The sequence below is a fragment of the Quercus robur genome, chromosome 2, assembly GCF_932294415.1.
Source record: "Quercus robur chromosome 2, dhQueRobu3.1, whole genome shotgun sequence".
Taxonomy (NCBI): Eukaryota; Viridiplantae; Streptophyta; class Magnoliopsida; order Fagales; family Fagaceae; genus Quercus; species Quercus robur.
The window spans coordinates 70,542,317-70,556,348 of record NC_065535.1 but is presented as its reverse complement, the minus strand read 5'-3'; the positions used below and the strand labels follow the sequence as shown (position 1 = coordinate 70,556,348).

The following is a 14,032-nucleotide window of genomic DNA, read 5'->3' as shown; positions in this document are numbered from 1 at the left end:
GTCTTTAATCTTATGTAATGTTTTGTACTGTTTCGAGAGGTTTGTTTGTGAAAGGGAGATCTTTATTTTTAATTTTTATTACATGAATTCTGATCATTAAACTACGCATGCTACAAAATAAACTAAATTCACTGTTACGGTAAAATAATAATAAAAAAACAAAGTAACCATTTGAAAAATAAAAGCTAAAACTGAAACACCATTTTAATAAGCAAATTTAAAGAAAGATTTGCTCTTACATAAGCAGATCATAAAACCAACTGCTAATTTGCATAATTATCATTAGCATCATAACTAGACATGAGAATAATAAAATATTAATATATCCTATTTGGTGGGATATGAATGCTCGAACCTTTAAAGGGAGTGAGAGTTCGATTCAGGACCTGAAGCTTTCTTTCTTTCTTTCAAACTTTGTCCAAGTGGACAAGTGTTTTAGAAGATGGGAGGGCACTTGTAATACAGCTAGTTGTTACTATTCTAATGCTCAGGTTTTAAATAAAAAAATATTACCCTACCCGATCCACATGGATTAAACCTCTATGATGAGTTGGGATAGGTTGAGTTTTTTAAACCCAATTATATATGATGATGGGTTGGATTGACTCGTGACAGTAGTATTTAGGCTATTTTGGTTTAGGAGTTTTCATTACTCTTGACAGTAGTAGTTTTGTATTTGATCTCACCAATTAAGTTCAAAATTACTTTTTACAAACAAAAAACTAAGGGAATTTCGGGGGCCAAATAAGGTGTGGAAGGAGTTAAGACAAAATGGCGAATTATATATGAGTTATGTGAGAACCAAAAGGTCTTACTCTCTTCGTCTCTCTTACTAAAAACTAAATAGTTAATATTGATAAAATAATATGCGAGAGAGTAAAGAGACAGACATTGAGACCAAACCCCCCCCCCCCCCCCCCCCCCCCCAAATAAAAGAAGTATAAACAAAGAGACAGTACAATGGAGAGAGTTTAGTTTGGGTGTTATTGGATGATAAAATATCAATTTGGGATTTGAGAGTTATTGGGGATAAAATTTGGGTTAAGATTTGGATGATGTGATTTGAGTGTTGTTGGAAATCTAGGTTTCAAGATTTGGGTGTTGTTGAATGCAAAAGAGTTTTTGGTATTGATGATTTAGGTGTAACGTGGGTCATAAGTTGTAATAGATTTTTGGAAAAGCAATAATAATAATAATAATAATAATAATAATAATATTTAAATTAGAATAGAGAAATATTAGAGAGTTTATTGGAAAGTTTATATGAAAAAGTAGATAGAAAAAACCGTTCATTCTTCAAACATTCAAAAAAATTGGAAAGATTGCTGGAGTCGATGCTCTTAATGAAGGATGAAAGTTGTGTTTTTTTTTTTTTTAATAATTGCTTTGATGCTATTGGGTTGATTATAGGAAAAATGCTATTTGTTGGATTATTGTGGTAGTGGTATATATATATAAATAAATATATATATATATATTTATATATGTCAAGTGGGCCAATGGAGTGAGTATTAGAATAATTAATATAGCTAGTGGTTATTTGTTGAGATTTTTTTTTTTTTTTTTTTGTCTTTTAGTTTGGCATCTTTATAATTATGGTCATATTAACAGGTACTTTTAGGGAAATTAATTATTAATAATAAACTACTATTAGAAAGTTTTAACACAGCTTTCATTGAAATTTAAAAAAAAAAAAAAAAAAAAACTATCAAAACAATTAATTCATTTTTTCTTTTCTCATAAAAAAATTTTTAAAATTATTTTCTAAATCAATGCTTTTAAGATATCTGTTAACTTTTCTCTTATAATTATATCAAAGAGATAAAAGAGTAATACTAGACATAAATAATTAATCTTAACAACAATCTTAGTAACAAATTAGTGTTTTAGTTTTAACATATTTTTGTTTGTTTATTTAGTATTGTCATTGCATTTAGTATGAATCAATCATAGATAATTATGAAATTTAAAAGAGTATCGAGTTCCCTTTTAATAGATAATTGCATTGTAATGTATTAAAAAATAATCAATTTGTTGTCTTTTCTTTTGTTGATAGTTGTTAACATTATATGGGTGCTAATTCGGATTTTCAAAATTTTTTTTTTTTTTCGGTTCATATCTCGGCCCCTAAGTCCCGAATCCCATTGTACCATATATGTAACCAAGATTCTTATTGGGTCACGAATCAATAAATATATATATAAATATATATATAAATATATATATATATATATATATATATATATATATATATATTTATGGGTTTGAGGTTGAGTATATCCAAATTTGAACATCAAGACCCAAATAACATATGTTTATTTTTTTTCATTTTCATAATTGTGTTTTGTTTGAATATTAATTCCTGAATTTATATATTAAATTTAAGGATTTGATTTTTTTTTTGGGTAAAAAAAAATTAGCTATTTTTGTATACCTTGTATAATGAGAGCCCAATAATTAATCTATATATAAAATTAGTATAAAAAATAAATAAATAAACGAGCTATTTTTGTTGACCTTGTATAATGAGAGCTCAATAATAAATATTGTGTTAAAGTATATCTATTATAAGCTTATATTTTTTATTATGAATATTTTGTATAATTTTATTTTTGTATTTTTATAAATTCATCAATCAACTTTTAAACATTTTTATATATTTTTTTTATAAAGTAGTATCAATTTTTATTTCAATTTAATCGGGTCTGCAGTTAGACTAATGATCCACTAATTGAACCAAGACCTAAAGCCTGAAATTAGATCTATACCCCACAAGAGGGATAAATTAGCATTGGACCATATATGTGGACAAAGTAACAAAATCATCACCAGGCTCAGCCTAATAAGAATGGGTTCTTGACAATTTTGGTTCAATGGCCCAACTAAATTAACTAACTAATTTCCCTTTTGGTATAAAAAGAAAAACACAGAGGCGGAAAAAATTCAAAGGCTTTCATATTTCTCCTTTCCAAGAAACCTGCAAGAAACACACAAACTCTCTGTAACCATTTCTTTCTTCTAAGCCTAAGGTCCTGCATTTCACTCTCTGAAGCCATGAAGAAGCCTATGAGTGTGCTACAAACCAAGCGAAACCAAGAAGGAAAAGATGGCCAAAACAGAGAACTTTCATTGGAAACACTTGAGGCCAAGAAAGATAATCTCACAACTGATGAGATTATTGTTTCCTCTGCTTCTGAAAGTACAGAGGAAGAACCTATCTTCCATAATTTTCTACCTATTCCAGTCAATCATCAAGAAAACGTGTTTGAAACCAAAACTCATACTGAATCTGAAGAGGTTTCAACAGAATTGAAGTTGGGTTGTAGTTCTTACATCACCCAGAAGAGTACAGCAAATGAAAACCTGGCCAATTCCTCTCTGCCAGCTACATCTAGTGGAAACAAAAGAATGAAACTTGATGGCCATCAAGTTGAAAAAGGAGAAGGGTCTATTGGTTTTGACCCTTGGGTTATCAAGAAGAGAATTACAGACAGTGAGATCCGAGGCAGGCTCCGTTTACCAGCAGTTGGCGTTAAAGAGCATATTTTGCCAAATTGGGATAAAGAATGCGTTGACAGTATTAAGATTGGGGAACGATTTGCTGTTACTGTTTGGGATTGTGATACTGAGTCCAAACATCAATTGTTCTTTAATAAGGAGACAGGTACTAATGCAACATACGGCTTCATTGGACAATGGACTGAAGAATTTGTGTCGAGGAGGGGCTTGAAGAAAGATGATGAGATTGGACTTTATTGGGATCGAATCAATAAAAGATTCTGTTTTAGCATTCTCAATCGGGCTTCGAGTGATTAATCCTCATAGAATTCTTTGGTAACTGCGTAATACCTCTGATGTTGAAGCTTGAAAGATGGTAACTTTTAGTTTAAGCTAATCTGTCTTCTTTTTTACCCATGTAGTAACTTGTACAACTTGGGGTATTACAAGATAGCTGTATAGGAGAAAATAGAACAGTGGATTGTTTCATTCTTTTTCTTTTCTAAATCAGTTTCCATTCCTTTGTTCTTATCATGTTGGTCATGTTTGGAAGCTGTGGTAGTGTACCGGGTTAATTTCAGAACAATAGAATTAGCCTAATATGGAGCTTTTGTATAGCTCTGATATTATTGATACGTATTTTACTCATCTAGTTACTGCTTGATACAATTGAGTAAATTCCTATCTTTGTTTAAAATACAAATTCCATCTCTCTACATACTACTTAATGTTTTGCCCAAACAATAAAGCTAGATTTTGTAACAGTTTACAACATCTGAATACTGGTCCAAGAAAAATCTGAATGTGAATTTGATCAAAATTTTACTGTATTTATTAGTACACCAGGGAAACGTTGGTTCTCATTCCAATTCAATGTGTTTCTATGCTTTTACTTCTGTATTTTTGGAGGTATCGAATTCTTCAGTTTCAGCTGTTTTCCATAAGAGATGAGTTGCAGCATTTGTTGGAACTGAAATAGAGCGGTGGAGGGTATGCGTGCTTTGATGGGGCAAGGAAACAATAGGACACAAAGGGAAGGCAATTTTGTATAAGGCTTTCTGTACTTGTATAATGTATTGGATTAGTACTAATTTTTGGGGATGAGGATGAAATACATGGATAAAGGGTGTCTTGGAGAATTGGAAGATTGGTCAGCAGCTGAGCTGACAGCAGTTTTTTTTTTTTTTTTTTTGGTTAAAAGGAACTTTCATAAAACTAGAACGACAAAGGAGGAGCAGGGCAGAGCCTACTCAAATACAAACCACTCAAGTCAAAATCAACTAAACTAGAAATGTCCACAGGCGGACTTTCAAAAATAAAAAAACCAGCAGCTTGACAGCCACCCTTGCGAGCTAACGCATCCGCACATCTATTCATCTCACGATAACAATACCTGAAACACGTCCGGGGAATCTGAGAAAGCAGAGTCCTACAATCATCCATGATGGCCGAAACAAAAAGGTTGGAATACCTTGGGTTGCTCAACGCATCCACGATCGCCTTAGCATCAATCTCAACTTCAACAGCATGGTACTTACGGCTGACACAAAGGCTCAATCCATCCCTAAGAGCCCACAGCTCAGCAAGAAAGCAAGAAGTCACCCCTATTCTGCGAGAAAAGCCCACAATCCATCTCCCATTATCATCACGGATCAACCCCCCACCACCTGCAATACCCGGATTGCCAAGTGAAGACCCATCGGTATTCAATTCACCCAACCCAAATCTGGCCTTGTCCAACGGACCGGTTTAGGAACACGAGTAGAAGCTTCTCTGGTAGGAGCGGCACAGAAAGAGAATTCTAGAACACTCCGCATGATAATGTTTGCAAGCTGAGGATTAGGCCCTTGATTTTTAAATAACACCTGGTTCCTGTGTTTCCAAATACTCCAAATAGCAAAAAGAAAAGTTGTGCTCCAAGGGATATTATAAAGATCACGGACCTGGTGGTTAGTGTCATTTTCTTCTAGCCAAACATCGACAGCAGCTTTTATTATCCAGTGAGTGCAGGGTTTTGAAACATAGGCTATAAATTATACCAGATGGTCTGGAATTAAAAATAAGAGCATGGAAAAAAAATGGAGAGAGGATAGACTTGGTTCTGACCCCAATTATGCAGATAAGAACTAATCTAGTACATAATAGTTGCGGTTATACAAATGTTGTCAATGCTCTTTTTATATTTCTCTACAGGCTTGTTGGGCTCATTGATTAATTTTTGCGTCATGATATATCTCCGAGGTATTTACATTGTAGCCAATATAACCATTTTTCCATCATAGTAACAAAGTTGATCTCTGTGTGGTACGAATGCTCATTTTATGTATTACTAGCTTTTCTCATGTACTACTCCTTATTTCTCATATAATCCTTTTCATCATAAGCTTCTTAAGAAGTGCTGTTTTTTGAAATTTTATCCAACTGATTTAAGATTTATGGGTTTGACGTTATCTACAAAACAGAGAAAAGAAGGTGAATGTATTCTTTTCTAAATGAGATTTTTACAATAGTAAGGGATGTGAATTTTTTTATTACTGCATTTTTAGCAGTGGCAGTTCCAAGAATTTTGTTTAGTGTGATCCTTAAGAAGCAAAAACAAGAAAAAATAATTAAAAATAAGAAGTAAGTAATATATGTTTGGTAAGGAAAAATAATAAAATGTTGAAAATTGTGTTGTAATGGGCAGTGTGCTTAGTCGAAAAAATCAAGTCACTGCCTAACCTGTAATAGTTTTATAATATTTTTTTTTTTTCAAATTTTAGTTCAAAATTTTTTTTTTTTTGAGTTTTTCCTTTTTGCTTGAAAGACCCCAATATATTGTTAAGTTACACAAATTATAGACCAAAATTTAATTTTATTGGCATAAAAAAAATTCACAGTAGTCCCAAAATTTTTTTTAAAGATAAATAAATATAAAATTTTAAATTATTATATATAAATTTTTTTTCAAATTAGGGTGGGACCACCCTAGTCATAAGGTGGCGCCGCCAATTTTTTAGTGAATTGAAACATATTCTTTTGAGGTGGAAGACCTGCTTCTAGAAAGTGCCATAATAGATAATTCTCAAAGATGACCAGGGTTGCCATTTGCAATCATGCAATCTGGCATTGTTTAAGAAACTGTAACTGTTCATTAGATTGTGTCCAAGCCTTTAGCAAATCACCAAGTTTGACTCTTGTGTGAGCTAGTTGTACATTTTGATAGCTTTGAAAGGGAAATTTAAGACTTAAATGGGAAAGGCTTTCAAGATCAGATAAAATATTTTACTATAAAGGCTAAGTATGAACAAAAGCAATCCTGATATGTTAATAAAAATGTAACCATGGCATACTGTTTATTATATGTGTGATGTTATTGGGTCTTACACAGGAATGGAGCCAGAACTTTGAGTTAGGAGGCGGTTTTACTGTTGGCTATGTGTAGTGATTTTAACCTCTAATTCTGCTACTTAGCTGTTAAGATTTTTTTTTTTTTTGGTAGGTAAAAACAAAATTATTTTTGTTTAGAATTTTTTTAAAGGGCAAGGTTATTTATTTTGGATAAAATTAGTTAATTGAGCTTAATTTTGTTTTTAGTTTTATTGATAATTTTTGTTGTTGAGCTTTTTTTTTTTTTTGGCTTGTATATTTCATTTTAGATTTTAGATCTATAAATTTTTTTATGGTCACTAAAATGAGAAAAATACTAGAACTGCAAGTTTTTTTTAATAAATTATTTATATAATAAGTGGTTACTAGTAAGTAAAAAAATGATATAAATGGTGTGCTCATATGCGAACCAATAAGAATTTGCTGCCAAAAATGTTTGTAAAAATTTTATAAAAAAGTTTGTGAAAATAGCATTACTCTTAAAAGAATCAATGATATTGTTAAAAGGAAATAAAATGTAATTTTATAGAACAAAATTACTAAAATTAATACACATATATATAATAATATTAAAAATAATAATAATAATTAGGGGGGGCCTTTGCCCCCCCCGGTCCAAAGGTAGATCTAGACATGGCAAAATGGGCAGGTCGGACCGGGGTCAATCGGGTTGCGGGTCAAACGAGTCACGGGTCAAAAACGGGTCATTTTAAGCGGGTTAAAAATAGGTTCGGGTCAATCGGGTTGTGGGTCGGGTCGGGTTGACCCGTATTTTTTACATGATTTTTTTTTTTTTTTTAATAAAGAAAACAACATGTATTTGCCATTTGAAAAGTTATGCAACAAATTACTTGATGTAAAATGCATTATTTTGAATTCACCACTTATATTAAGAATAAACTCAGTTAAACTTATTAATATTTATTCAATAATTTTAAAGTTATACAAATCCTAACATTGTTATCTAAAACAAAATAATACAAAGATAAGTAAAACAAATACACAAGTTTTATTTCTACACAATATCAACATTCCAAAATATAAAACAAAATTACAAATGACTTATTGGATAACCCATTTGATAAAGAATAAAAACATATAAGAAATTTACAATCTTGAAAATTAATTTTATAATCTATTATTAATTGTGGTTGGCACTCTATTTCAATTGAGATATACATTAAAGTTTGATTGCTTACTTATTTATACATGGTCTCTTTTATGAATATCATATCATTGTTAAGCAACACACACACTAGGAAATATCATAATTTATTTTGAAAAGCCATTTATTTTGGACTTAAATTGTTAAAAAAATAGGTCTAAGCATTCATAATTTATGCTAATTTGATACTTTGGCTTCACTATTTTCACATTTGTGAATGTTTCTCACACAAGTCTACAATTTTAAATCTATGTTTTTAACTCTATTGTAACCAGATTATCTTGGCATGTATTTTACTATTTGATATTTAAAAATCTTTACTCATTACAGAATGCTCAACCATTTATCTTTCAATTAATTTGCATGCATTTATGTAAATGCATCAATTGTTTCTTTAAAGCTCACAAAAAACAATTAAACCAATATTGTCTTGATTTTACTATTTTTTTTTTTTACCAAAAAAAAAAAGTTTTAAAAAAATGGTTCGGGTTTGGGTCGGGTCGGGTCGCGGGTCGGGTCGGGTTGGGTCACGGGTCAACCCATTTTTGCTTCGGGTCAAAAAAAAGGGTTCGGGTCGGGTCAGAAAATTCTGACCTGTTTTGCCATGTCTAGGTAGATCCACCTCTGGTCTTACATGTGCAAAGAAAATGGGGATTACCTCTGAAATACACGTGCAAATATAATTTTCGAAAGGAAGTATATAAATATTATTCATGACAACTAAAATTTCTGAAAATCATTTATGAAAAGAGCCAATGGGGATTACCTCTCCTATGATAGTTAAAATTTTCAGTTGTTTGAAAATCTTGAGTTGATTGCGTAGGCTTCAATTTCTGATATCCAGCATCCTGAATAATAAATGAATAATTTCATTCTCATGTATATCTCCATCACCTCTCTACAAAGTCAGCATCCAGGAACCAAGCAACAGCAGCTCACTGAGACCAAAAGTACAGTCACATACGCATGAAGAATGATTAACTTACCATGCATATCATGGGGCACACTGGGACTGAAATCTTGCATTCATGGAACACAACAAAATTCCTTAACACATGTATGATCTAGGAGAATCATGCACTTATAATCCTCTCACTTTTCTTGCATCTTGATGATTAGTTGGTCACATTTTTGGCATCACACGTTCAAAGGGTTTAATAATGCGAGAGTATGGTGAGTCAAACCACATGTCATGTGTACACAACATTACACTTGGGTGCATTGGTGCGCAATCTATCTTAAACGTTGCTAGCCTATGTTCTTATGCTTCGAAATTTGCTTGCTTTCAAGTGTTAATTGTGAAGTCTTGTGTATGCATGCAGAGAGAACTAATCGTGTCCAAATGCAAATGGGTCCCTATATTTATAGACAACCATGCATCATTGAACAGTGGTGGCACCACCTTATGGCCAGGGCCCTGATCTGAAAAAAAAAATTATATATAATAGTTTAAAATTTTATATTTATTTACCTTTAAAAAAAATTTTGGCACCACTTTGAAATTTTTTTTATGCCAATAAAATTAAATTTTGATCCATAATTTGAGCAACTTAACATATATATTGGGGTCTTTCAAGCAAAAAGGAAAAACTCAAAAAAAAATATTTTGAACTAAAATCTGAAAAAAAAAAAATATATATATATATATATATATAATAAAACTACCACAGGCTGGGCAGTGGCTTGATTCCTTCGACTAAGCACACTGCCTAATACAACACAATTTTCAACTTTTTATTATTTTTTATTACAGTATTATTTTTCCTCACCAAATATATATTACTTACTTCTCATTTTTAATTATTTTTTCTTATTTATTCTTAACCACACACGTCTTCTGTCTCCTCGATTTTTACACTTCAAACTTTTAAATTTTATCACATCTTCATCTACGCTTTTACATCTCCGTTTTGCCTTCCTCCTTGTTCGTAACTTTTGTGTCTTGTACCAGTACCAATGCGGCAATGCCTTTTCTCAAGTTTTGAGTCTCAAATTTCTCAATATGAATTTTTTTTAGCTGTACAGGTACCTTTGTTCATTTCTTTTAATTCTTTTCATTTTTTTTTTTCCTTTTAAGATTTTTTGGTTTACAGAATGTAAATTTTTTTTGGTTTTAAGAACAATTTTTTTTTTTAAGCACAAACTTCATGCCGGCCGAATCTTGAATTTCAGCTGGTATTTACCGAAACACCCGAAATAGATCGGAATGACCTGAAATTTTTTCCGAAGTGGAATAGGGTGGGTTACTGTTCCGGTTTGTTTACCGACACGGTATTTTCCAGCCGTTACGACTAGAACGGAATGTAATTAATAACATTGAATCAAACCTAATTACCTAAAGGCTAAAAAAATAAATAAATAAATAATTGTGTAATTTATGCTTCCTAAGGAACATCCTGAACAAAATTCCTGGAGCCGCCACTACCATTGAAAATGGACATATTTGTTAATGAACAAATATATCTAATTCAAAGTTACACTTACAATCTTACCCAAAAATTATATCTCTCTACTAGCTAAAAAAATTCTACATTTGTGAAGATTATTGCCTGTGTAAGGGTTCTCCATATTATGGTGTGATCACAATCAGAACCATATACTAATATTATGCATGGGTTAGATTGGAAAATTCTCAACCCAACATAATCCATAGTACCTCTAAGATCCAAACCAATTCAAGAAGATGTAGTGATCACGTTATTTTGGGTTGTCAGGCCATTTTGCTAGGCAAAATAAAAAGTTAGCTTTATATATATATAGAGAGAGAGAGAGAGAGAAAGAGAGAACAAAAGGTTAGCTTTTCAACCAACCCAAACATAAAAAAGGGGGGAAAAATAAACATGCAAGATTTTTAGGACTTCAAATGTAATTTAGTTTTAAAAATAAAAGTTTTGGGCCCAATTATACAATTTAATCCATATATGCCTAGTCCAGCCCAACAAATTAATAACAAAACGGCGCGTCAAAGTCTCTGTTGTCTTCTTGGGTCAATTTCTGGCTTTTGTGTGTTCCTAGGTGAGTACTTGATATCGTGGAAGTGCAAGAAGCAACAAGTTGTCTCAAGATCATTTGCCGAGTCAGAATACAGAACCATGACTAGTGTGACTAGTTAGATAGTATGGTTAATTGCTTTACTTAGTACTTTTGGTCACATACACAAACAACCAACTTCTCTCCACTATGATAGCAAAGTAGCTTTATACATTGCTACAAATCTAGTATTTCATGAGAAAACCAAACATATTGAAATTGATTGTCACTTCATTAGGGAGAAAATCCAAGATGGAGTGATCTAAACATTCCATGTGCCTACAAGACATCAGAAAGCAGATTTGTTCACCAAGCCTCTCAGCCAAAAGCAATTCTTGTATCTCTTATCCAAGATGAAATTAATCAACCTTTATAGTTCCTCTTGAGGGGGATTGTTAGATGATGTGTTGTAGTTCAGCAATGTAAAGATCAAGAACTGATAGTTTTGTACATATGCCTAAACTGCAAGTCGTTTGTATATAGGTGTTAAGCTACTACATATAGTTGTCTGTATAGTAGAATTAGTTAGGGGTAGATGACAGCTGGCATTTTCCTATTGGTTAGTTGGTTAGTTAGTTATTATTGAGGTTCAAAATGTTACAAGTATCAAGATCCAAAGCAAATGGGCCCTCAAAAGTAAGGAAGGCCCAATCCATGAGCCAAGGCCCATTTAAAATGGGCAAAAGGAAGCCCAAGCCCATGAATGAGTAAGCCCTGGGCCTTAGAGAAGAAAGGAAAAAAAAAAAGAGCAAAGGAAGTTTGGCCCAGCCCTCTATAAAAGGAGCTCCTAAATGGCCCAGGGAGAAAAAAGGGACTGGACCAGGATACCTTAGAACTACTAAAGCCAGGGAGGGGATCTTCGGGAAGTGCAGGAAAGAATCAGCTGGGATTTGGACAGCTAAAGGAAGCATGCCCATGGGCACAAGGAACGAAGAAAGTTATGTCCCATCAGCCGCCCACAACTCAGAAGAAAAGCTTTGGAAACAGATGGTGACTTAAGAATCAGCACCTGATGAAAGGAGCCTAGTACCTCGGGAAAAGTAGGAAGGTGAACCATAAAGGAAGGTGGTTAGAGATCTTTCAACATGATAGTGAGGAATCTACCTATTTGAAGAAAAAGGACAAAGGGTGAGGCAGCCAAAAAAAGGCTCTGAAAAGTCTCTTTAGAAGCTTTGGGAAAAGGAATAGAAGCTAGCCCTATCAGGACCCCCCAAAAAAAGAAAGTTAGCTGGGGACTTTTGGAGGGTAACCTCAAAAGAAGAATGCAATGAAAAAATAATGAAAGGGTCAGCCACTAATGTTGCTGACACAACATTGGTTCTGGTACCCAAGGCAGCAAAAGGAGGGAATCAATGGCCTATCAAAAACTTTAGGAATGTACTATAAAAGGAGGATTAAGTCATCAGCAAAAGGCATTCAACAACTATTAATCAGAGCAAAAAAAGAGCATTAGAGAGACTCATTAAGCTTCAGAAAAATAGAGAGAAGAGAAAGGTATTGTAAAGGATCCTGTAATAAGTGCTTAAGGATACACTTGGATTTAAGGGAATTCAAACCTCACAAATCTTGAAAGCCTACAAAAAGCTATCCAAGTCTGTGACTTTTTAACTTATTTGAACCTCGTGGTATATCCCAGTGAGAAATAGGGTCTAATGTACCTTAAAAAAAAAATAATAATAATAATATAATGACACATCACTCTATTTTCTGAGGATTCCTAACATTCTTACTTGCATTTTCTTAATAATTTTTTACCATTCCTCGGCCACTTATTTTATAATATGTATATGTTTGCATGTATGAATGTATATGCATTGTAAAGCCCATGTTTTGTGCACAACTTGGTTCGTAATCAGCCTAATATAGCTACAATGAACCAAACCCAGTCCACCAACCAATAAACATGGTTATCTTGGGAGGCCCAAGATCCTTATCATCATTTGGGCCTAAGTACTATCCAAAACAGGAACCCACAGTGATTTGGTTAGTTCTTTTCCCGCCTCTCTGTTTCATATATTAGAAGCAGAGCTTGTTTATTGTATATATGAATTCATACACATTCAGATATTTTCTCTCTCTCATCACAGAGTTGGTTTACACCATTGATGAAGCTTAGTGTGTGCATGAATTCTAACATAAAGCTTGGAGGCGTTGTTGGTTGGTTTCTTGGTTGAAGAGAGCAACAAAGGGTCGTGATTGATGAGCCACAATGGGTATGGGTGTTGAGGTCGAAACTATAGAAGATCACTGGTGATGGAGTTGTGGTTGTTGCAAAGGAGGTGGTGGCCAAAAAGTGGTTGGCATATGTCCAAAGATTCTTTGGCATTGTTTATTATTTTATTTTATTGGCGGAAACATCATTTTGGTCCCTATATTTTGGTGTCATAGTCAATTTGGTCCTTATATTTTGAGAGCGGTCAATTTGGTCCCTACTATTTTCAAGTCACAGTCAATTTAGTCCCTGTCGTTAGATGACTAATGGAATCTGCTTAGGTGGCAAACAAAATACACACGTGGTATCAATTAAATTAAAATATAAATAGTCCTTCTACGTAAGCCTTTCCACATCAGCTTCCACTACTATTAATCTGATGTGATTATCACATGACCCACTTACCATCCAGACATTCACTCACCGTCAAACATGATTGAATTCAAAATATCCAAATTAAAATTCCAAATCCGTAACCCACAATGAACATGAACTCCTTCACAACCAAATCTTTACTCGCCTAATCCCCACAATCAAAGTTCCTCTCATCTCGAAGACTCCATTGGTGATTCCAGACCAAAACCATTGATGAACAACTCTGTAACTCACCCATGTCCATAACTTGATTACTGTGCTTTTTGAAGAGCTAGTTACTTGTGAAGGGACAAATCAAAATTTGATGAACGCAACTACTAAGTAACGGTGATGTCTTAATTTGTTGAAGTTTTAAAATTTCTGCCACATTTGTTTGAAAGGTA

General features: G+C 33.1%; 1 protein-coding gene across 1 annotated transcript; it reads left to right on the top strand.

Moving 5' to 3' along the window:
* The first annotated feature begins 3,054 nt into the window (after window positions 1-3,054).
* Window positions 3,055-3,816, top strand: LOC126702618 (putative B3 domain-containing protein At1g78640). The gene has a single exon (XM_050401377.1). The coding sequence runs from the start codon at window positions 3,055-3,057 to the stop codon at window positions 3,814-3,816; it is 762 nt and encodes a 253-aa protein (XP_050257334.1).
* The last annotated feature ends 10,216 nt before the right edge of the window (window positions 3,817-14,032 follow it).

Coding starts and splice junctions, on each gene's coding strand:
- LOC126702618 (XM_050401377.1), top strand. CDS start 3,055: ATGAAGAAGCCTATGAGTGTGCTACAAACCAAGCGAAACCAAGAAGGA.